Source organism: Oncorhynchus masou, chromosome 28, assembly GCF_036934945.1.
Source record: "Oncorhynchus masou masou isolate Uvic2021 chromosome 28, UVic_Omas_1.1, whole genome shotgun sequence".
Taxonomy (NCBI): domain Eukaryota; kingdom Metazoa; phylum Chordata; class Actinopteri; order Salmoniformes; family Salmonidae; genus Oncorhynchus; species Oncorhynchus masou.
The window spans coordinates 17107037-17133469 of NC_088239.1; the positions used below are offsets into that span (position 1 = coordinate 17107037).

Here is a 26433-nt window from a genome sequence, read left to right on the forward strand (position 1 = left end):
GTATTTTATATTAATGTATTTTAGCAATAGACATTACCAATAATAATCTATTCCACAATGTGATAACTCTGAGAATAAGGACTGTTGTAGCAACAGATATAAAACAATTTACTGACTTGTATGCAACACAAAATAACAGTTATCTTGCCTCTGTGCACTGTTGAATAAAACCAGCAGAAATTAATCGAAATTGAGAGAATGCATGGCTCGGCAAAACAGAATCCAATCCACTATTTAGGAACTCCAGATCTATGTTTGGAGAGTTCTTGGCTGATGACTGAGAAGTCTCTTTACCTGGATAGTGCTCCAATGTATCACTCCGCAGGGTCAGTGAGACTTTTTTCATAACATGTATTACGCGGTCTGACACAAAATGCGACAATTTACATGTTTTTTATTTATACATATGTATAAGCTTATTTTTTAATACATGCTTTATTCCTGATCGACCATTATTGGTTTTAACACGTCTTACTTCATGTTTAATTGGACCTATTTCCGCGACAAACGTTGACAGGCAGTGCTTAGGTCTATCCTAAACATGGCCACCATGATGGAGTAAAGCTTCAACTTTAAATTTCACATTTTTAGAAGAAAACTTATACATTTTCTATATTTTCACAGGAATGTTTCAACGGAAGAAATTATATCAGTCATCTTATCCATATGAAATCATTGGAGAAAGTTTCTTGTTGGATTTAATAATGGTTTAAGTTGTCTGGAAGCTGGAAACGAAAAAATAATAATACTTGCATCAATTCCGTAAGCGTTTTAATTTCTCTCGATAGTTTTAAAGCTTTTACAAACCTTTTGTGGGATTTTTCAAGTTGTGGATCTATCTTAATTGTAATCATTTTGCTGTGAAGAATTGAAGAAACGATTGGGAAATATTTTATAATTTGTATGCGTTTTCTGGCAGAAAGTAAATATTGGTGTTCGAAGGGAGAATTGGTGGTCGAAGGGAGAGTAGTAATGTTCACTGACGTACTTTTAAGAAGCCAATAAACTGAAGAATACATAAAGGGATATAACAGTTTGTATGATTTTTGAGGCGCCGAAAGTGCACTGGTCACTTCCCCCATATTTTTGAATTGGTGGATGAACGAGTCAGCGACACCCCTTACCCCACTTATACTAAACGAAAGTATGACATTTCTCATATGGCTTTAAAGGTCATGAAGGAAATACATCTGAACTTCTAGGTTCTAAAAGGTAAGCTGTAATGTATTTCGCTATATTTTACTCAGTTATGTGTTTTCAGACGTGCAGCGATAACCAGCCCCCTTCAAGATTTCCGTGTGGCCAATCATGTTGCCGTAGAGCGCTCTGTTTGTTATAATTTTTGATTCAAATATGGCCTTTGAAGAGCGCAGCTTCTTGATAAAACTATTTCGTACTAGAATTCAACTTAACTGCCGGCAACTCAGCATTTTACATTATAGTTTTAATGAGACGTTAACCCTATGGTTCGGCTACTCACTCAAGAAGATCAAACAATAGTGTTTGGCAGGGTTGTGACCATCAAATGATGTAGTCAAAAAGTTGTTTTCAGAGCGTTGAACAACATGCATTCAATCCCTACTGCACCTATGGGTTTTGACATATTAGAGTCTGAACGTTTTAAACCAGAGGTCTTCAACTCCAGTCCAGGATATTTGGTGTACATGCTTTCATTCCAGCCCTTTAGCAACACCTGGCATTGCATGTTATGGCCCAGACTGAAGATACAGGATTGGTTGACTATTTTAATCAGGTCAGATATTGGTGATGGGCTGGAATAAACGCTTGCACACGCAGTAGGTCTCCGCGACCTAAATTGGAGAACCACACGCGTTATGGCTCTTGATAGGACATGAGGAGAGTCCAGTGTTTATTATAACCACGAATCGCAACATATTTTCTCAACAACTATGCCCAACTTTTTAAGTCATGTTTCTTATGCATTCAACCTTAAGACAGCACTGCATGCAGATCCTGCCATTGACAACCAAGGACTCCAGTTGTTATTATAGACAGAAGTGCAGCTGATTATATTGTCGTCTCTCAAATCAACGAATAAGGCCTAACTCCTTACCTAGCAGTCGAGGCTGCTGAGGGAGGACGGCTCATAAATGGCTGGAATGGAGCAAATGGAATGGCATCAAACACATGAAAACCATGTTGGATTTAGTTGATACTCTTCCGCTCCAGCCATTACCTCGAGCCTGTCCTCCCCAATTTAGGTGAGACCAACCTCCTGTGTTATCTGGTGATGTACAAGTAGATTCAAGTACAGTGAAATGCCTTTATTGCCAGCTCTAAACCTGACAATGCAGTAATCAATATCTGTAGTACTAAAAACATCAAGATGGTACAAAAACACACGATAAGTAAGCTAGCTATATACAGGGTCAGTTCCAATACCATATTTACAATTTGCTGGGATACTGGAGTGAAGGAGGTAGATACTTTTGGTCATGTAGTGTATGTGGACACCTGCTCGTCAAACATCTCATTCCAAAATCATGGGCATTAATATGAAATTGCTGCTATTACAGCTTCCAATCTAATGGGAAGGCTTTACGCCAGATCTTGGAACATGCTGCAAGGACTTGCTTCCATTCAGTCACAAGCATTAGTGAGGTCAGGCACTGATGTTGGCCAATTAGGCCTGGCTCGCAGTCTGCGTTCCAATTCATCCCAAAGGTGTTCGATGGGGTTGAGGTCAGAGTTCTTCCACATCAATCTCTACAAACGATTTTTGTATGGACCTTTGTGCACAGGGGCATTGTCATGCTGAAACAGGAAGCGTGATTCATCACTCTAGAGAACGCTCTTCCACTACTCCAGAGTACAATGGCGGCGAGCTGTACACCACTCCAGCCGACGCTTGGCATTGCGCATGGTGAGCTTAGGCTTGTATGCGGCTGCTCGGCCATGGAAACCCTTTTCATGAAGTTCCTGTGTCCTCGATGGCTGTGTCCTCTATTTTATACACCTGTCAGCAATGGGTGGGGCTGAAATGGCCAAATCCAGTAATTTGAAGGGATGTCCACATACTTTTGTATATATGATCCAATTTAGCAATTAGGATATGTTATTTGTAAAACCCCACGGCCTTGTTCTAAAAACATCTTTTATTTATTTGAGTACTCAAAAAATCATGCAAGTACTCGAACAGTCAAATGTCAAATGCTCATCCCTAATGAGGACATCTTGGTGACACAGGGATGCTAGTTTGGGATTTCACTCCAATTTGTTGTCACATAGTTGCTAAAGACCCAAACTAGCATTCCTGCTATGTCATATTAACCCTGTGATTATTGCGTCTTTGGTATGATATAAGTTAAAATGTGAGTTAGACTTCAAATCAAATCAAATCAAATTTATTTATATAGCCCTTCGTACATCAGCTGATATCTCAAAGTGCTGTACAGAAACCCAGCCTAAAACCCCAAACAGCAAGCAATGCAGGTGTAGAAGCACGGTGGCTAGGAAAAACTCCCTAGAAAAGCCAAAACCTAGGAAGAAACCTAGAGAGGAACCAGGCTATGTGGGGTGGCCAGTCCTCTTCTGGCTGTGCCGGGTAGAGATTATAACAGAACATGGCCAAGATGTTCAAATGTTCATAAATGACCAGCATGGTCGAATAATAATAAGGCAGAACAGTTGAAACTGGAGCAGCAGCACGGCCAGGTGGACTGGGGACAGCAAGGAGTCATCATGTCAAGTAGTCCTGGGGCATGGTCCTAGGGCCGCGGTTCAGTTGAAACTGGAGCAGCAGCACGGCCAGGTGGACTGGGGACAGCAAGGAGTCATCATGTCAGGTAGTCCTGGGGCATGGTCCTAGGGCTCAGGTCCTCCGAGAGAGAGAAGGAGAGAATTAGAGAACGCACACTTAGATTCACACAGGACACCGAATTGGACAGGAGAAGTACTCCAGATATAACAAACCGACCCCAGCCCCCGACACATAAACTACTGCAGCATAAATACTGAAGGCTGAGACAGGAGGGGTCAGGAGACACTGTGGCCCCACCCGAGGACACCCCGGACAGGGCCAAACAGGAAGGATATAACCCCACCCACTATGCCAAAGCACAGCCCCCACACCACTGGAGGGATATCTTCAACCACCAACTTACCATCCTGAGACAAAGCTGAGTATAGCCCGCAAAGATCTCCGCCACGGCACAACCGGGGGGCGCCAACCCAGACAGGATGACCACATCAGTGAATCAACCCACTCAGGTGACGCACCCCCTCAGGGACGGCATGAGAGAGCCCCAGCAAGCCAGTGACTCAGCCCCTGTAATAGGGTTAGAGGCAGAGAATCCCAGTGGAAAGAGGGGAACCGGCCAGGCAGAGACAGCAAGGGTGGTTCGTTGCTCCAGAGCCTTTCCGTTCACCTTCCCACTCCTGGGCCAGACTACACTCAATCATATGACCCACTGAAGAGATGAGTCTTCAGTAAAGACTTAAAGGTTGAGACCGAGTTTGCGTTCTCTGACATGGGTAGGCAGACCGTTCCATAAAAATGGAGCTCTATAGGAGAAAGCCCTGCCTCCAGCTGTTTGCTTAGAAATTCTAGGGACAATTAGGAGGCCTGCGTCTTGTGACCGTAGCGTACGTGTAGGTATGTACGGCAGGACCAAATCAGAGAGATAGGTAGGAGCAAGCCCATGCAATGCTTTGTAGGTTAGCAGTAAAACCTTGAAATCAGCCCTTGCTTTGACAGGAAGCCAGTGTAGGGAGGCTAGCACTGGAGTAATATGATCACATTTTTTGGTTCTAGTCAGGATTCTAGCAGTCGTATTTAGCACTAACTGAAGTTTATTTAGTGCTTTATCCGGGTAGCCGGAAAGTAGAGCATTGCAGTAGTCTAACCTAGAAGTGACAAAAGCATGGATTAATTTTTCTGCATCATTTTTGGACAGAAAGTTTCTGATTTTTGCAATGTTACGTAGATGGAAAAAAGCTGTCCTTGAAATGGTCTTGATATGTTCTTCAAAAGAGAGATCAGGGTCCAGAGTAACGCCGAGGTCCTTCACAGTTTTATTTGAGATGACTGTACAACCATTAAGATTAATTGTCAGATTCAACAGAAGATCTCTTTGTTTCTTGGGACCTAGAACAAGCATCTCTGTTTTATCCGAGTTTAAAAGTAGAAAGTTTGCTGCCATCCACTTCCTTATGTCTGAAACACATGCTTCTAGCGAGGGCAATTTTGGGGCTTCACCATGTTTCATTGAAATGTACAGCTGTGTATCATCCGCATAGCAGTGAAAGTTAACATTATGTTTTCGAATAACATCCCCAAGAGGTAAAATATATAGTGAAAACAACAGCGGTCCTAAAACGGAACCTTGAGGAACACCGAAATTTACAGTTGATTTGTCAGAGGACAAACCATCCACAGAGACAAACTGATATCTTTCCGACAGATAAGATCTAAACCAGGCCAGAACTTGACCGTGTAGACCAATTTGGGTTTCCAATCTCTCCAAAAGAATGTGGTGATCGATGGTATCAAAAGCAGCACTAAGGTCTAGGAGCACGAGGACAGATGCAGAGCCTCGGTCCGATGCCATTAAAATGTCATTTACCACCTTCACAAGTGCCGTCTCAGTGCTATGATGGGGTCTAAAACCAGACTGAAGCATTTCATATACATTGTTTGTCTTCAGGAAGGCAGTGAGTTGCTGAGCAACAGCCTTTTCTAAGATTTTTGAGAGGAATGGAAGATTCGATATAGGCCGATAGTTTTTTATATTTTCTGGGTCAAGGTTTGGCTTTTTCAAGAGAGGCTTTATTACTGCCACTTTTAGTGAGTTTGGTACACATCCGGTGGATAGAGAGCCGTTTATTATGTTCAACATAGGAGGGCCAAGCACAGGAAGCAGCTCTTTCAGTAGTTTAGTTGGAATAGGGTCCAGTAAGCAGCTTGAAGGTTTAGAGGCCATGATTATTTTCATCATTGTGTCAAGAGATATAGTACTAAAACACTTGAGCGTCTCTCTTGATCCTAGGTCCACGCAGAGTTGTGCAGACTCAGGACAACTGAGCTTTGAAGGAATACGCAGATTTAAGGAGGAGTCTGTAATTTGCTTTCTAATAATCATAATTTTTTCCTCAAAGAAGTTCATGAATTTATCACTGCTAAAGTGAAAGTCATCCTCTCTTGGGGAATGCTGCTTTTTAGTTAGCTTTGCACCGTATCAAAAAGGAATTTTGGATTGTTCTTATTGTCCTCAATTAAGTTAGAAAAATAGGATGATCGAGCAGCAGTAAGGGCTCTTCGGTACTGCACGGTACTGTCTTTCCAAGCTAGACGGAAGACTTCCAGTTTGGTGTGGCGCCATTTCCGTTCCAATTTTCTGGAAGCTTGCTTCAGAGCTCGGGTATTTTCTGTGTACCAGGGAGCTAGTTTCTTATGAGAAATGTTTTTAGTTTTTAGGGGTGCAACTGCATCTAGGGTATTGCGCAAGGTTAAATTGAGTTCCTCAGTTAGGTGGTTAACTGATTTTTGTCCTCTGGTGTCATTGGGTAGACAGAGGGAATCTGGAAGGACATCAAGGAATCTTTGTGTTGTCTGTGAATTTATAGCACGACTTTTGATGTTCCTTGGTTGGGGTCTGAGCAGATTATTTGAGACTTGTGAGGACAAGCCGTAGAACCAAGAATAACAAGGTGATGTCTCATTTCATATGGATCTATTTTTGTTTCTGTGCCACAGCGTTATGTAAAAGGCTCTGCGTGGTCAATTCAACGTCTGAAGTGGCCGTACAGCATTTACTGCGATGCAGACTCTGCAGATGTCCTGGCTTTCATACTACTTGCGCTTAGCGGAACAGAGCTATTGTGAAGGAAGTTTTCAAGGAAGTGAGTTTTTTTTGTTTATACAGGATGTACCGACCCCACCTACTGTCAACCAATCATGTCAATGTGGAGCTATGCGGAGTCCTCTGCATTGTTCTAACATTTGAGGCGCATGGCGATGCGGTATGGAGCTTGATTTGGCCTTTGCATGCCACCAGAGGGTCCGCAATATCGTCATACACTCCATACGAAGTCTCTGACCACATTTTCGGATCAAGCATAAATTGGATTTAAGACAGTAAAGAGCTAAGGAAAATGTTATGAGAAGCTATGTGCATTGTTAGTCAGGGAAGGAAGATGAAGACGTAATGCTGCATACAGGTAAAAGTGGAGGACAGTGTGCAGAAAGCGAGCAAAAGTGGAGGATGTTGTCAAGGAACACACACCAGGAAGCTTTTATTGATTAGAGCAGAGCTAGGAGGAGTTGAGAACATTAGTCGTCACTTACCGTCTTAAAAACAGTGTTGTCAGTGTTCCAGGTCTGATGCCATCATCATTAAAATGACAGATGTCTGACTTAGACAATTTGGCTTTAATGTTGTGTGAATGTAGACCATTTATGGCTAATGTTTAAAGAACTTTGAAGGCTGGTTCCTTGGTTTCAAATTAGTGATCGGATGACATGGCAGGGAAATTTAGAGAAGATCCTTGAATATAGGACATGGAATGGCTCAATTAATCTTAATTTCACCACAGCAAATGCAATCAGTCTAAAACATGTCATGGTCCTCTCGTGCTTACTTGGAACATAGCAAAGATGGAGGGCTGGAAAAAAATTCAGTCCTCCCTGACATGATAGGTCTCAACACCCCACTTTGTTTCGAAGACCATTGGGCCACAGAGGTGAAATCTGAGGCTGTGTTTACACGGGCAGCCCAATTCTGATATTTATTTCCCACTAATTGGTCTATTCACCAATCACATCAGATCTCTTCACCTAAAATATTTTTCAGAACTGATCTGATTGGTCAAATACTATTATTGGGAAAACGATTAGAATTGGGCTGCCTGTCTAATAGAAGCCAGAGGGTTTCAGGTTTGAGCTTGTTTTTTGCAAAGCTCAAAGGACACCAATAATGTCAAGAAGGAAGATTATTTAGTATCACTACTTTCACTGTTTGAAGGGTACCTAATACATAAGGACTTCATACGACATTCATAACACATATTCCTGTGTCACTTACAGTGCAAATGCTGACTGGGCTCCATGTCAACATAACTATATCTGTGAGGCTGTTGTGACAAAAATATTAATCTGCAAATTTTGGAGATTATTGCCTCTTGGTAGCTACCCTTAATGGTGAACATAAACCAATCAGTTGGAGAAATTAGTCATCCTTAGGGTGTCTGATTGCTATATAGTGCATTCTAGCAAATCTTTGAAAGGCATAAAATGACATTCAGGAAGTCTTGAGGTAAAAAAAGGCATGATGGTCTTCCATTCTTAAGAGCCTACAGTCTCTTGGCATTGTTGCAGAAATGGATTGCAAACTGTTGTGGCAGTGATGGTCGTGGTTATTAAATTAGCTGAGAGAACTGTCAACACCCACTTAGCTGCTTGCAGGCACCTCCTAGTCCTACTAATGCTTGTGCAACCATTGCTGTGTTCAGTAGGGAGAAATGGGTGATTTGAGGGGCCTGTTTAGGAGGGTTTAACGTTACAGAACGTTTAGGTAGAAGGGTAGGCCTATAGTGTAGAACAGGTGTTATTGTCTGTAATGTGCACTATGAGTATGGTTCCATGCACACAATAATGTGATTTATTGTGGATAGTCAGATTTAATATACTAGTTTGATTAATATGTTTACATGCTTTGCAAGAAGAACGATTTCCCTAATAATCCTGTTTACATCTGAAATCAGGCTACCTGATGTCACTGATAAATGCAGAAAATCGCCAATCAAAGTAAATGTTCTACTACAGCATCCATATTCCTTTTTTGGAAGCATATTTGACTTTTCAGTTCGAACATATAAGGTTTGTATGTGAAAACAACGACTTCTTCTAAGAGGCATACGTTGTTCCGAACTCGCTTCACTCGTGCTAAAGAGAGGCTCGCTAGGCTGGTGGTAGCACATGTGCAGATAAAAATATACTGCTGGAACATGGGTGTTTACATGTCCTAAAAATGTAAAATATTGCTCAGAAAATGTTGTTTTAATGGCTGTATATTTACTTCAATTTTGACCTTACGCTGATTTAAGATAAGCAGAGTAAGATGTTTACATGACTATTGCATAACCTGCATCCTGCCATAATCCGTTTTAATATCTAATTATTAGTGTGCATGTAAATTTACTCATAGGTAATTGTGTTCTATTCATTACATTTGACTGAAAGGTTTCAAACATTTTGTTTCACTTCACAGAAATACATTCCAGAATGCATCCAATAAGAAATAATTTTGTTTTTACATTTCAAATGTTTATTTCTACAATGAACACAACACATATCTCCTGACCATCCTTCACCACAACTTGACAAACACAACGGATTGTGTTAGAGGGAAATATGTAGTTCAAGATTGAGACATGCGACCTGGCAGCTTGAGAATAGCCCCCCCACACAAACACCTTTACATTAATGATGTTAATATTATTTTGTCATAAGATTTGGAAGGTGTCGCCACAATAGGCCTTTATGGTGAGTGATATATCTACTCCAAATGTTTGCTACATTACATCAAATGTTTACTGTAACAAATTTGCTTTGTGAAATATCCCTAATTTTGCAACAGTGCTTACTGCATAAACAAAGACCCCCCCCCCCCTAAGTTTGTGGAATAGCTTTTATTCTCCCTGTGTCACTAACGTCTTCTGTTGGCCAAGCCTATGACACTACCTCCGATAAGAGGGCTACAACAGCAAACAAGCAGGGCTAAGGAAGCCACATGTCCTGAGCAAACCGCATGCACTACATGTGGACACCTACTCGTCGAACATCTCATTCCAAAATTGTGGACATTATTATGGAGTTGGTCCCCCCCCTTTGCTGCTATTACAGCTTCCAATCTTCTGGGAAGGTTTTCCACTAGATGTTGGAACATTGCTGCAGGGACTTGTTTTCATTCAGCCACGAACATTAGTGAGGTCGAACACTGATGTTGGGCGATAAGGCCTGGTTCGCAGTCAGCATTCCAATTCATCCCAAAGTTGTTCGATGGGGTTGAGGTCAGGGCTCTGTGCAGGCCAATCAAGTTCTTCCATAGAGATCTCGACAAACCATTTCTGTATTGACCTCGCTTTGTGCACGGGGGCATTGTCGTGCTGAAACAGGAAAGGGCCTTCCCCAAACGGTTTCCACAAAGTTGAAACCACAGAATCATATAGAATGTCATTAAGATTTCCCTTCACTGGAACGAAGGGGCCTAGCCCGAACCATGAAAAACAGCCCCAGACCATTATTCCTCCTCCTCCTCCGAACTTTACAGTTGGCACTATGAATTCGGGCAGGTAGTGTTCTCCTGGCATCCGCCAAACCCAGATTTGTTGTGCGGCTGCTCGGCTATGGAAACCCTTTTCATGAAGTTCCCGACGAACAGTTCTTGTGCTGAAGTTGCTTCCAGAGGCAGTTTGGAACTTGGTCGTTGCAACTGAGGACAGAATTTTTATGCGCAACACGCCTCAGCCTTCAGCGGTCCCGTTCTGTGAGCTTGTGTGGCTTACCACTTCACGGCTTGTTGCTTCTAGATGTTTCCATTTCACAATAACAGCACTTACAGTTGACCAAGCAGAAATTTGACAAACTGATTCGCTGGAAAAGTGGCATTAAAAGTAACTGAGCTCTTCAGTAAGGCCATTCTACTGCCAATGTTTGTCTATGGAGATTGCATGGCTGCATGCTCAATTTTATACACCCGTCGGCAACGGGTGTGGCTGAAATGGCTGAATCCACACGTTTTGAAGGGGTGTCCACATACTTTTGTGTGTGTGATATGTATGAGTGCATCTGTCCTTAAATGTGAGAATCCATGTTTTTATGCTCAGTGATGTCCCAAAGATCTTGCTAGTGGGAATGGGTCTGTGATACTCAAGTTATAAACATGTAATATCCACTTACGTTTCTGGTGTCATAGGCACATAGCCTACCCTTCAAGCAGACCAGCAGGCTCATAGTCTGTGTTTGTGGTCTGCCCAGCGACGTTGTGAGGCTGAACAGCCACTTGGCTCTAGTAGTGCATATGAGAACTAGTAAAATAAAATAAACTGGTACCGACGCACAGCGGGGGACCCTGCTATTCATTTTCTCTCCTCCTAATTTTTTCATTCTCTCCACCCCAACATGACTGTGCTTAACAAAATGGCTAAATTAATTTATGCAGTAGAGAGCGATGCTGCGAAGCAGCACAGAGATGTCCCCCAATGCGAGACTTTGCACATCTGGTCTCGAAGACATTACAGATGAGTCAATGTCTGCTTTCTTCCTTTCCCCTCTTTCTTGTGCAAGAGCTCGCCTTACCTAGCTCTGCTAAATTGACACGGGTCTGTCCACTGTACAGTTGTGCCTTTCATCAAGCAGTTGTAGTTGCTATTGTTAATTTTCTCAGTTATTAGAAGTGGAGGCTAGATCTATTGTATTCTGTGGTAGTTGTTGGAGGCTTAAGGGGTGGTAAACCCAGCTAATTTGCTCGTCGAAGTTGAGGAGGAGTGCTGTGACGGTGATGGCCATCCTGGCCCGTCTTCTATGTGTTTCTGCATGCTTTGCATCATGAGGTATGTGAAAGCAAGTTGAGTTGTGTAACTTTTGTGTTGTTACACAATGTGTTGTAACTTTTGCACAAGCATGCCTGATTCAACTAGTCAACTAATCATCAAGCTCTTGGTAAGTTGAATCAGGTGTGCTGGTGGTGGACTCAAACAAAGGTGGAATGGCTGGGCTCAAGCACGGCTCCAAGCGGGTTGAGAAATGGAATATGTTGCATTGAAAGATTGTGTTTTAGTTTCCGTCTCTCACAGTTGAAGTGTACCTATGATAAATTACAGACCTCTACATGCTTTGTAAGTAGGAAAACCTGCAAAATCGGCAGTGGATCAAATACAGTGCCTTGCGAAAGTATTCGGCCCCCTTGAACTTTGCGACCTTTTGCCACATCTCAGGCTTCAAACATAAAGATATAAAACTGTATTTTTTTGTGAAGAATCAACAACAAGTGGGACACAAACATGAAGTGGAACGACATTTATTGGATATTTCTAAGATTTTTAACAAATCAAAAACTGAAAAATTGGGCGTGCAAAATTATTCAGCCCCTTTACTTTCAGTGCAGCAAACTCTCCAGAAGTTCAGTGAGGATCTCTGAATGATCCAATGTTGACCTAAATGACTAATGATGATGATAAATACAATCCTGTGTGTAATCAAGTCTCCGTATAAATGCACCTGCACTGTGATAGTCTCAGAGGTCCGTTAAAAGCGCAGAGAGCATCATGAAGAACAAGGAACACACCAGGCAGGTCCGAGATACTGCTGTGAAGAAGTTTAAAGCCGGATTTGGATACAAAAAGATTTCCCAAGCTTTAAACATCCCAAGGAGCACTGTGCAAGCGATCATATTGAAATGGAAGGAGTATCAGACCACTGCAAATCTACCAAGACCTGGCCGTCCCTCTAAACTTTCAGCTCATACAAGGAGAAGACTGATCAGAGATACAGCCAAGAGGCCCATGATTACTCTGGATGAACTGCAGAGATCTACAGCTGAGGTGGGAGACTGTTGTCCTATGGACAGAATAAATCTGCATAAATCTGGCCTTTATGGAAGAGTGGCAAGAAGAAAGCCATTTCTTAAAGATATCCATAAAAAGTGTTGTTTAAAGTTTGCCACAAGCCACCTGGGAGACACACCAAACATGTGGAAGAAGGTGCTCTGGTCAGATGAAACCAAAATTGAACTTTTTGGCAACAATGCAAAACGTTATGTTTGGCGTAAAAGCAACACAGCTCATCACCCTGAACACACACCATCCCCACTGTCAAACGTGGTGGCAGCATCATGGTTTGGGCCTGCTTTTCTTCAGCAGGGACAGGGAAGATGGTTAAAATTGATGGGAAGATGGATGGAGCCAAATACAGGACCATTCTGGAAGAAAACCTGATGGAGTCTGCAAAAGACCTGAGACTGGGACGGAGATTTGTCTTCCAACAAGACAATGATCCAAAACATAAAGCAAAATCTACAATGGAATGGTTCAAAAATAAACATATCCAGGTGTTAGAATGGCCAAGTCAAAGTCCAGACCTGAATCCAATCGAGAATCTGTGGAAAGAACTGAAAACTGCTGTTCACAAATGCTCTCCATCCAACCTCACTGAGCTCGAGCTGTTTTGCAAGGAGGAATGTGAAAAAATTTCAGTCTCTCGATGTGCAAAACTGATAGAGACATACCCCAAGCGACTTACAGCTGTAATCGCAGCAAAAGGTGGCGCTACAAAGTATTAATTTAAGGGGGCTGAATAATTTTGCACGCCCAATTTTTCAGTTTTTGATTTGTTAAAAAAGTTTGAAATATCCAATAAATGTCGTTCCGCTTCATGATTGTGTCCCACTTGTTGTTGATTCTTCACAAAAAAATACAGTTTTATATCTTTATGTTTGAAGCCTGAGATGTGTCAAAAGGTCGCAAAGTTCAAGGGGGCCGAATACTTTCGCAAGGCACTGTACTTGTTCTCCCCACTGTATATACAGTACCAGTCAAAAGTTTGGACCACCTACTCATTCCAGGGTTTTTCTTTACTTTTACTCTTTTCTATATTGTAGAAAAAAAGTGAAGACATCAAAACTATGAAATAACACATGGAATCATGTAGTAACAAAAAAAGTGAGATTCTTTACAGCAGCCACCCTTTGCCTTGATGACAGCTTTGCATACTCTTGGCATTCTCTCAACCAGCTTCATGAGGTAGTCACCTTAAATGCATTTCAATTAACAGATGTGCCTTGTTAAAAGTTAATGTGTGGAATTTCTTTCCTTAATGCATTTGAGCCAATCAGTTGTGTGTGACAAGGTAAGGGTGGTATACAGAAGATAAGTCTTTATTATGGCAAGAACAGCTCAAATAAGCAAAGGGAAATGACAGTCAATTTATTTTAAAGACTTGAAGGTCAGACAATCTGGAAAATTTCAAGAACTTTGAGCGTTCAAGTGCAGTTGCAAAAACCATCAAACGCTATGATGAAACTGGCTCTCATGAGGACCGTCACAGGAAAGGAAGACCCAGAGTTACCTCTGCTGCAGAGGATAAATTCATTAGAGTTAACAGCCTCAGAAATTGCAGCCCAAATACATGTTTCACAGAGTTCAAGTAACAGACGCATCTCAATATCAACTGTTCAGAGGAGACTGTGTGAATCAAGCCTTCATGATCGATTTGCTGCAAGTAACATTAGACCGCTGGAAATCTGTTCTTTGATCTGATGAGTCCAAATTTGATATTTTTGGTTCCAACCACCTTGGCTTTGTGAGATGCAGAGTAGGTGAATGGATCTCCGCTTATGTGGTTCCCACCGTGAAACATGGACGAGGAAGTGTGTTGGTGTGGGCGTCTTTTGCTGGTTACACTGTCAGTGATTTATTTCGAGTTAAAGGCTCACTTAACCAGCATGGCTACCACAGCATTCTGCAGTGATACGCCATCCCATCTGGTTTGGGCTATCATTTGTTTTTCAACAGGACAATGACCCAAAATACCTCCAGGCTGTGTAAGGGCTATTTGACCAAGAAGGAGAGTGATGGGAGTGCTGCATCAGGTGACTTGGTCTCCACAATCTCCCGACCTCAACCCAATTGAAATGGTTTGGGATGAGTTGGACCGCAGAGTGAAGGAAAAGCAGCCAATAAGTGCTCAGCATATGTGGGAACTCCTTCAAGACTGTTGGAAAAGCATTCCAGGTGAAGCTGGTTGAGAGAATGCCAGAGTGTTCACAGTTGACATCAAGGCAAAGGGTGGCTACTTTGAAGAATATCAAATATATTTTGATTTGTTTAACAATTCTTTTCTTTTTTTGATTCGTAATGATTCCATATGTGTTATTTCATAGTTTTGATGCTCCAGTTTCAACTGTTCTGCCTTATTATTATTCGACCATGCTGGTCATTTATGAACATTTGAACATCTTGGCCATGTTCTGTTATAATCTCCATCCGGCACAGTCAGAAGAGGACTGGCCACCCCACATATGCTCTCTCTGATTCTCTCTTTCTTTCGCTCTCTCGGAGGACCTGAGCCCTAGGACCATGCCCCAGGACTACCTGACATGATGACTCCTTGCTGTCCCCAGTCCACCTGACTGTGCTGCTGCTCCAGTTTCAACTGTTCTGCCTTATTATTATTATTATTATTATTATTATTATTATTATTCGACCATGCTGGTCATTTATGAACATTTGAACATCTTGGCCATGTTCTGTTATAATCTCCACCCGGCACAGCCAGAAGAGGACTGGCCACCCCACATAGCCTGGTTCCTCTCTAGGTTTCTTCCTAGGTTTTGGCCTTTCTAGGGAGTTTTTCCTAGCCACCGTGCTTCTACACCTGCATTGCTTGCTGTATGGGGTTTTAGGCTGGGTTTCTGTACAGCACTTTGAGATATCAGCTGATGTACGAAGGGCTATATAAATACATTTGATTTGATTGGATGTATTTTTGTGTTATTCTACAATTGTATAAAAGAGTCAAAATAAAAACCCTTGAATGAGTATGTCTGCCAACGTTTGACTAGTACTGTGTGTGTGAGATATATATCTCACACGCACACTCAGGTTGGACGCTTCCCATCCAACCTGATCGAGCTTGAGAGGATCTACAGAGAACAATGGGATAACCTCCCCAAATACAGGCATGCCAAGCTTGTAGCGTCATACTCAAGGCTGTAATCATTGGCAAAGGTGCTTCAACAGAGTACTGAGTAAAGGGTCTGAGTACTTATGTAATTGCGGTATTTTTTTTTTCTTCAGTAATCTCTAAACCTTTTTAATCCATTTCAGAACAAGGCTGTTCTGAATGTACTGTGTGTGTGGATGGATTTCAGTAGAAAGTCCACTGTGCCTCATGGCGTACTCAAACGGGGCACCTTACAATACAGGTTGTGTGTTAACAGAAAACAACTTCTGGTTTGGTTTCTCTTTTATCTACTTTGGTATTGAATTATCTTACCTAGCAAGACGTGTATCCCAACTGCTCCAATCCGATGTCCATGGTTCAATTAATAAACTTGTCTCCTCTCTCCTCTTCTCTATGCTCTCCATCCTGGTCCGCAGAATGTCATCAGAGGACAAGAGTCTGGATCCCTCTGACCACGGACCTTCTACTCCCCTGAGCAGTACTGGGGGGCGCACCCCCTCCCCTGCCCCCATAGACCGGCGCCCCCGCGGCCGGCCTCGTAAGGATGCAGGCTCTGGATTACCCACACCCAGAAAGAAGTAGGTCCCTCTGCACTCTAATCTAGGTGTGATGCTTAGTTTTGACGCCTTGGCTGATGGTGTTGCCCTCTGTGGTTTCATTGGTCCCTGTGGCATTTGTTCTTGTGGTGATCTACTGGATGTATTTTACTAAGCAGTTTGGTTGTTTTAGGGAGAGGGGGGGCGGGTGGTTGGAGTTTTCATTTTGGGTGGTTGTGAGTTGTAAAGGTAGGATTAATTATTATTGTAGAGGATAAAAACACCATTAAGTCTACCGACAGATGTCTCTTTGGCTGGTTCAGGTTTATTACTTAATCAACTCATGGAATTCTTCAGTAATCTTGCCATTTCTTTCAAAGTGAAAAAAAAAACAAAAAACATTTTTTAAATTAAAAAAAAAAAAAAAAAATTGGTAATACTCATCTCCCTCAGCCCCACAACCCCATAGGTCCACTAAATGAATTTATTAAGTACCATGAATTATTAAATCTGCCAGCATTTTCATCTCCCACTACGCGGCCTCCCAAATGAATCATGAGTGCAAGGAAGGGGATATGTGCTGCTGTGGCTACATGGATAACCCAAGCTATCCCCAAACGTTGCTGGTGGGGAGGGGTATGTGGGTGTTTGGAGAGGGAAGCGGGGTGTCACAAAGTGTGGCGTGGAGCCAACCTAAGCCGAGATTCCATCTTGAGGAGACACTCGTGTTTTGAGGTGCATTGGCTCAGAGGAAGCCGGGCGCCCCCTCGAGGCACTCAAGGAGACTGTCACGTCGAGTAGGCCAGAAAGCTAAACTGAAAAACCTAACCTCTAACAAATAAAAAGATGGCAGAGCCGTAAAAGTACTTCTGTGCAAGGGTGTTTATTTACGTAGTGAATCCGGAAGAAAAACAACAGTACTGCCATCCAATGTATACATTATGGGGACAGCTTAAAAACAATGCTGCCCCCATCAACAGCTCAATCCAAAATGGTTTCCCCCTTGAACTGAAAGAGAGGCTCCTTTTGTAGGGGAAGCCCCTCCCATCAGAACATACCCAGCACTTATTCATTAAGCAATTACCGTCATCAAAGCCTACATTTTTCACTCCGCTAAACATAATGAATTATATACATTGCAACACATTTCTCATGATACAATATTCCAATATAACACATTTAGAAAATCCCATCCCTACTGACATGGAGTTTTCCAATATGCCCATTCACATGAACGGGCCATTCGGGACAGGCACTACAAAGCCAGCCTGATTAACGTAGCTCTGGTCCTTATCCCAGCATACCCGGAAGCTACAGAGATGGAGAGCGAGGAACAGAACCAAACAAACATGCTCATCCATAACATAGATACGTACAATAAACGTTGCTTAAATTAAACATGAACTTGTCTGTACATTCTTTATACCATAAACTGTTACTGACGGGAGGTAAGAATAAAGTGTAAAATGTATGTACTAATAAGATAGGGAAGTGAACTTGTCAACCCACATTGTTAACGGAGCAGGGAGGTGCGATGTGTGTGCTAGTGTACCAAACGCTGCCCGCGGCCAGTGACTGACTTCCCCGTCAGAGACACTGCCTAGGAACTGACAATGTACCCATCTTTTTTCATGTTTTTCCTTTCCGGTTGTTACATTTTGTCTCAGAGATATCCCCACTTTCATCCTTTCACATGGCAAACTCATACAGGAGAGAAAGTATTGTATACCACCTATCACTAGAATACCATCTATCACTAATCCAATCAAGAACTACTCTAGAAGATGGTCTGTATAACTTTTGGGGAGGAGGTTTGGTCTTCAGATGAAGGATGTGATTGGCTTAAGGCTAACCCATTTAGTTGACTGGTCGATAGACTTTTGGTCGACCAAGATTTCTTTAGTCGAGCAGTAGCAATAAAAAATATCATGGTGTATAAGACACCTGTCTGATTCGCGCCAATCTGAGTGGACTCATCCATTGTGGTGGGGATGGAACAGTCCATCAGTCTAAGACGTTCTACTGCAATTGTTTATGTTTATATTTCATAAGAACAATGGTGCAACACTAATAAAAAATATTATTTTATAATAAATGCGCTAGTGGTCGCAGAAACACATCAGTGCGCTGTTGGGTTGGCGCCTTTTCCTAGACCATGTTGCTATTTGTATAATAGCAAAGTTAACCAGCATATTGGTGTTGAGAACAATGTGGCGGAGGCAGCAGTAGAATGAGGAAATGAGAAAACAGCCCTTGTATCATTGTCTAAGAAAAGTGAGGAGAGGAAACCCCAACTTAATTAGGTCTATAATCAATAGCCTTACTGTTAAATGTGCATCTACAGGAATGTTGCCCGTTTGTGTTTGTTTAGAAGCTTACTGATTCCGTGAGCACCAAGCCTCATGTAAGTAAGCAATTTCACAAATGCAGCTTTTTTTAAGCTTTGCACTTTTGAATTTTTTTAGAACAGCCGCTCTGGTATTATTTCTCATTTATTTAGTGTTTACATTGTTCCAAATTGTCCAAAAAATAATATTGATAATAACGCTCCTCTTTCTTGATCTTATTATTACTATTATTACAATGATCATAAGGAAGGTCATGATCATTAGTAGGCTTAGTATAGCCAACATTGAGGCCTACATACAGCTCAGAGCCCATCCTGTTTAGTCTTAATACCGTAACTTACTTAGGACTAACTATATTTCAATACTTATATGCTACTGAATCCATCATTAATTCATTCGTCATTACACAGCATATGAGTCATTCATGATTTTTAAATGCAATCAAGCATTTTAGTTTTAAAATATAGTGAGCCTTGAATAATTGGCTTAAACAATAAATTAAGCATTCCATTTCAGAAATTGCATTCATGAATGAATGCCACTGTCTTTAGTCTTTCCTGTAATAAAGGCTTAACAAAAAAACATTACAACGGACTCTCTGGTACACTTATTTAGTGTTTACATTGTTCCAAAAGGTCAGAAATTATATTGTAGTCTATACAGCACCTGTTTGGCAGACACAATATTCACGCAGCATTTGCGCCTTACCTTCTTTTTTCTTGAGCTCCAGTATTTTCCACAACTAGTAAAGTTTATTCCACACATCTGGCTTTCCCCTTTACCTCCTGAGCAACCAGTAAACATCCCCCATTTTCTAGTTTGTCATGCCCTCAGCATTCATTTTGCTGTCATGTTTTATGGTGTTCAGAGTTTGTTATAACCAATTTCTTGATGTAATTATGATAAGCTAGAGGTCAGGCCCTATTGTGCCCCATTCAGACGGGGTTATTTTTACTGGGGGAGTTTGGTTAATGTAATTATGTGCACGAGAACAAAACATCACTTCTGTAATTTTAGTTCTGACCCAATCTGCCATGTCAGTAATTTTTACATCGCAGGAGTGTAACAAACTCCAATGTCCTTTGGTAATACTAGTCCCATGTGAATCAACATCCCTGTGTTTTGAGAGAGATGTCTGAGTTTGACAGGTGTTGCTCGCGGTTTGTGCACGGTAACAGTAGCTGATTTCAATAAATGTAACTAAGTTGTGTGACCTGTTTCAGGAAACTAAGCGTATGTCATGGGGTCACTACTTCACAGGTGAGCCGTTTAGATGTAAAATGTTTTTTTAATGCATTTTTTTGGGCAGAAATGCCTCGAACATGTGAACTTTCATGTTCCTTAATAACAAACTTGTATGCCAAATGTAAGTATGAATAAAATTGTTAAATTATGACCCTAGTTGGTTTAGCCATGGAAAAAAACGGCAACCTTCCCACTAGCCTGAGATAATGATTGGGCTGAACATGCCGAGAGTTTGAATTGATAGGCCATATAACACGCTTCTGTCTATTTGAGTTGTCCAGTATTTCTAGGTACCCTCGTGTCAAACTCCGCTTAAAAAAAAGTATTGTGTAGTAAAACTGCATAAGTGTTGCTCTCCACTTTCTGGAGGACCGAGTTTTGAAATCAGTGGAATTTGAGTATGATAGCTAAGGAGAAAACACCAATCTCTAGGTTACATCTTCAAACTAAGGGCAACCATGGCATCCAACAGGAGATTTGTCCATCCATGAATGATGTATACGGGTAAAATAGTCTAAGCTAGCTACATTTTCAGATATTACACATTTCTAATTTTGACAAAATGGTTTCATTTCAAGTTGGTGTACTGTTAGCTGGCTGGCTTGCTAGCGTATGTTACATGTATGATCTTGTTATTCATATCTGAGCCATTTGCTTGGCTAGCCAACATTGAACCTGGTTGGTTAGATTCATGTATGGTAGTAACGTCACGAGTTGGGATTATGGTAAATTGTTTACCTAGATAGCTAGCCTCATGTCTTAACAAAAGACTCCACTATGCAAGTAAACATTTCAGGTGCGTTTGTAAATTCTCTGGCTATGTAGTCCGATTTCCTAGCATTCTCGTCTGAGTGTGCCAGAGCACAGAATAACTGATGAATTTACAAATGCTCAACACCTGTTGAATATGGCCCGTGTCAGTAAATGTTGGCAAAAAAGCGTAATTAAATTGTTGCCAGCAGCACAGTTCCCAACATTATGGATAACATGAAAACAGCACAATCAGCTCTGTTAGGGTGAGTAAAATGGTCACCATGATCTCATTTGTGTCTGGAAGTAGCTGGCAAACTAGCCAATGTTAGCCATTTAGCTTGGGTGCTGGACTGCAGTTGTGAGGTCAGAACGTCCGGATCAACCCATCACCCAGAGCATCCAGTGTGTGCTCTAAATGCTTAGAGTGAATCGCTCTGAATTTACAAACTGACAATCTGACAGCACAGTTTTAGTCACCAACTTCTGGATAACATGAAAACAACCTATGATGAATCGGTGTCAAAGAAGGGCTCTCCAGTAGTAGTACCAAAACATTCAAAGGCCATTTTCTCAAAAGTGAGTTTACAAGTTTATCAACTTTCAAAGCAGAATTACGTTCCCATTGTTCCTCAACTGTATTGTATGATATACAATTTTGTAGCTCTGAGTCTATACTTTTATCCAATTAAAAAAAAAAAAAAACACAATTTCACATTTTGCTATCTAAGACCGATTTTTGAGCTGATCATTCACAGGCTACACGTGCGTCATTTATATATCAACTTTCACAGGGAATACTTTATTACTTGAATATTGCCAAATGCATAAGTAACAAATATTGAGCCTATTTAAGGCAACCTTTGCTGTTAATAGATCTCAAAGCAGCATGCAACTGACCAAAAGGTTTGGAAATGTATACTTTCGCATCCAAAACTTTAACATATCTGAAGTGCAATTGCACTGTTTAGCTCAAATCTGAAGGCTGGGGGCATCTAGGCAATACTGCAGATTGCTCAAATGTCCTAATGATTATGATCACACTTCCTCAATTCAAATATGGTGACAGTTTGGTATGGTTTAGAAACTTGGAACCAAGCTTGAGTTATCAGTGTGGCCATATCACCTGGACATGTTGAAATACTGTGTCTTCACGCCCAGAATAAAAAAAAAATCAGGCTTCTGGCATAACTGTCAATTTATTGGGAAGAAATAAAGAGTTGCAGTTTGGAAAAAAACTAATCCCGTCCGACTCGTCCTCTGGAATAACGGACATTGTGGAGTAATACTTACATAACCAACGTTCTCTAGTAATGATAGTCATGTGCAAATAGGTCTTTGGTCACGTGATGCATACATGTGATACATGTATGTTTCACGTTAAGAGCGCAAGGGTTAAGGGAATAGGGATTTCAAATGAGGGATTTCTGTAACAGAACTTCTCTGCTTCAGCAACACTGACGGCACGATAAACACTTTGATGTTCTCTGGTGGTCGCTGCAGCAGGAAGGAGAGAGTGAGACAACGGGTGCTAGTCAGTCCCTAGCTGTGTTATTTTTATTTATTTTTTGAACAGCGCAGCAGGTCTGAGCTTGGCCTGGCACAATCCAACCAATTGCTGGTCGGACTCCCTCTGGTAATTTGTGTGTCTTAACTTGGGTCAAACGTTTCGGGTAGCCTTCCACAAGCTTCCCACAATAAGTTGGGTGAATTTTGGCCCATTCCTCCTGACAGAGCTGGTGTAACTGAGTCACGTTTGTAGGTCTCCTTGCTTGTGCATGCTTTTTCAGTTCTGCCCACATATTTTCTATAGGACTGGGGTCAGGGCTTTGATGGCCACTCCAATACCTTTGTTGTTCTTAAACCATTTTGCCACAACTTTAGAAGTCTGCTTGGGGTCATCGTCCATTTGGAAGACCCATTTGCGATCAAGCTTCAACTTCCTGACTGATGTCTTGAGATAATTTTCTTTTCTCATGATGCCATCTATTTTGTGAAGTGCACCAGCCCCTCCTGCAGAAAAGCACCCCCACAACATGATGCTGCCACCCCGTGCTTCACGGTTGGGATCTTTGTCCCCATGTGCAGTTGCAAACCGTAGTCTGGCTTTTATATGGCGGTTTTGGAGCAGTGGCTTCTTCCTTGCTGAGCAGCCTTTCAGACTATGTCGATATAGGACTAGTTTTTACTGTGGATATAGATACTTTTGCACCCGTTTCCTCCAGCATCTTCATAAGGTCCTTTTGCTGCTGTTCTGGGATTGATTAGCACTTTTCGCACCAAAGTGCGTTCATCTCTAGGAGACAGAACGTGTCTCCTTCCTGAGCGGTATGACCGCTGCGTGGTCCCATGGTGTTTATGCTTGCGTACTATTGTTTGTACAGATGAACGTGGTATCTTCAGGCGTTTGGAAATTGCTCCCAGGGATGAACCAGACTTGTGGAGGTCTACAATTTTCTTTTTGAGGTCTTGGCTGATTTATTTTTGATTTCCCCATGATGTCAAGCAAAGAGGCACTGAGATTGAAGGTAGGCCTTGAAATACATACCCAAATGATGTAAATTAGCCGATCAGAAGCTTCTAAAGCCATGACGACATTTTCTGGAATTTTCCAAGCTGTTTAAAGGCACAGTCAACTTAGTGTATGTAAACTTCTGACCCACTGGAATTGTGATACAGTGAATTATAGTGAAATCTGTCTGTAAACAATTGTTGTAAAAATGACTGGTGTGATGCCAGTAGATGTCCTAACCGACATGCCAAAACTATAGTTTGTTAACAAGAAATGTGTGGAGTGGTTGAAAAACTAGTTTTAATGACTCCAACCTAAGTGTATGTAAACTTCCGTAATTGACAGAGTGAAAAGAGAGATGCCTGTACAGAAGGAACTGTATGGCAAAGCAATTCACTTTTTGTCCTGAATACAAAGTATTATGGTTGGGGCAAGTGAAACACATTACCGAGTACCACTATCCATATTTTCAAGTATAGTCGTGGCTGCATCATGTTAATGGTATGCTTGTGATTGTTTTGGGAATTTTTTTTCAGGATAAAGAAGAAACGGAATGGAGCTTAGCACAGGCAAAATCCTAAAGGGAATACCTGGTTGTCTACTTTCCCCCACACCCTGGGAGATAAATTCACCTTTCAGCAGGACAAAAACCTAAATGACAAGGCCAGTTACTGGAGTTGCTTATCAAGAAGACGGTGAATGTTCCTGAGCGGCCGAGTTAGTTTTGACTTAAATCTACTTGGAGATCTATGGCAAGACCTGAGAATGGTTGTCTGGCAATGATCAACAACCTATTTGACAGAGCTTGAAGAAGTCGAGCGCTGTGGGAAAGACTTGAATAAGAGGAACAAATGAGCGAGGAGAAAGAGCATACAATGTCTCAGTCAAATTCTGATGCCTAGCGCCATGGACATGAAAGGCGATTTGTATCAGAACTGTTTGTTCTTCCATGATCAGAAGGAGAATTATGAAATCGCTACAGGTTTAGATAAAAAAAGACCTGCATGTGAGTGGCAACACTGCTCAGTGTTATTGGAAGAGTGCCATATGCTTCAGCGTCACCTAGATCTGGGGGAAGAGGACAGAAGAAATTCAAAGAAAAACCTTGATGGTTTGCAAAGACATTTTGAACTTACCTGTAATGTGATTTATGAAAGATTCATTTTTAACACATGAGATCAAACTCAAGCAGAGACGTGGTCAATATGTTGTGAGGTTGCGTCAATGGTCGTATTCATGTGATTTCGGGTCATTGAGAGACAAAATGATTGGCTGTAAAGATAAAAGCAAGTATGCTGTGTGAACCACAACTTACACTCTGAATAAAGCCATAGATATATGCAGAGCAAGTGAACAGACACAGACCCAATTAAAAAAGATGAACACTGTCCCTGAATCTGTCAATTGTGCCACTCCGAACAAATACAGAGACCGTGTCGATAGAAAATGGAAACATAATTCATCGGACAGTATTCTAAGGCGGAGAAATACTAAAGAAGGATCCACGCACTGTGGATCAACACACGCAAGAGCGAAATACCCAGCATATGGGGTTAAATGCAAATTCTGTGGGAAAAAAGTGTAGACAGACAAAGTATGCCTGTCAATCTGCTAGAACAGGATACATGCAGTGATCAAAATGATGATGAAGAAGCAGACACGCTATACATGACAGATGTTAATTCTGTTCAATGTGGCAAAGATAAATGGTTTACTAACTTAAAGCTTACCCCACTGACATGTGAGAACTGCAATTATGAACCAAGCAGCAGTATCAAATGCCAGTTAGACAGTGGCTCAACTGTCAATATACTTAGCTACAGAGACTTTATGCAAGTAATGCAGGACGGAGATGCAAAGCCTCAACCAAGCAAGGCAAGGCTAAGGCTCTACAATGGCTTGATTATTACACCAGTAGTGGAGTGTGAACTACAAGCCAATCATGGGGAAATGTGCTCAAGTTCCAAGTGGTGAAAACTTTCCAAAAGTGCCTCCTTTCAGCAGAAATGTATGAAAAGCTAAAGTTGCTACAGCTCAACCACCAACATGTCATTCATCACGTCAGCACTAAAGAAAAACGAAAGGTCCCATCAGGCTCGTACATCTGAGGCAATACTGAAACTGTTTGAGGACATTTTTGAAGGGATGGGGTCTCTGCCAGGTGAGCTTCGCCTAGTGGTGGATGAGTCTGTTAGACCAGTTCAACAACTTCCCTGCAGAACCCATATTCCACTGAAGGAAAAGATTCTGAAGGCTGTTGATTCAATGGAGGAACAGGGTGTCATTACGAAGGTCACCTAAGTGGATAAGCAACATGGTTGTGGTGGAAAAACCTGGAAAAAAAGAGTCTGCCTCGATCCAAGTGCCCAGAACAAAGCCTTGTGTAGGGCACATTACCAAATGCCTGCCATTGAAGAGATACTGCCTAGCCTGGCAAAAGCAAAGATATTTTTGGTTATGGATGCAAAAAATGGGTACGGTCATGTATGTTTGGATGAAGATAGTTACCTCACCAAATTTTGGACCCCCAATGGTAGATACCGGTGGACAAGGTTACCTTTTGGAGTGAAACCTGCTGCAGAGGAATATCAGTGAAGGCAACATGATGCACTTCAGGGACTACCAAGAATAAGCGTCATAGCTGATGACATCCTGGTATACAGCTGTGGACCATGACCACAACCTGACTTAGCTCTTACAAAGGGCAAGTGAGATGAATCTGAATAAAGACAAAGTCAAGCTCAGGCTCACAAGTATTAAATACATGGGACATCTTTTGACAGCTGAAGGTCTGAAGCCAGACTCCAAGAAGGTAGAGGGCAGTATAGCAAATGCCGCCATCTACAGATTTTTTTTAACCTTTATTTAACCAGGCAAGTCAGTTAAGAACAAATTCTTATTTTCAATGACTGCCTAGGAACAGTGGGTTAACTGCCTGTTCAGGGGTAGAATGACAGATTTGTACCTTGTCAGCTCAGGGGCTCAGGGCTCAACGCTCTAACCACTAGGCTACCCTGCCGCCCCAGATGCAAAAGTGGTCCACCGATTGCTTGGTTTTGTAAATTACTCAGCCAAATTTCTACCTCATCTGTCTGACATGTGACCATTGTGTCGGCTGACCAATAAAGATGTGCTATTGGCATGGCTTCCTCAACATGATGATGCATTGGAGCAAATGAAGAAGTTTGTAAGCAACCAACCAATACTTATGTACTATGACCTCCCTGAAGAAGTGACCCTACAATGTGATGCAAGTGACAAAGGCCTAGGGGCTGTGCTCTTGCAGAAGGGGCAGCCATTGCATTTGCTTCCAGGACGTTAACACCCATGGAGCAAGGATAT

The 26433-nt window shown here is 41.8% G+C and overlaps 1 protein-coding gene across 1 annotated transcript in view; it reads left to right on the plus strand.

Annotated features, from left to right (window-relative positions):
• The first annotated feature begins 335 nt into the window (after nt 1-335).
• The window catches only part of LOC135516953 (histone-lysine N-methyltransferase 2C-like), a 119579-nt gene continuing 93481 nt past the window's right edge, over nt 336-26433 (plus strand). The window contains exons 1-2 of the mRNA XM_064941012.1: nt 336-1212; nt 16117-16278. Coding sequence (XP_064797084.1) covers nt 16118-16278 — 161 coding nt within the window. The 5' untranslated portion in view covers nt 336-1212; nt 16117. The remainder of the gene's footprint in view (nt 1213-16116; nt 16279-26433) is intronic.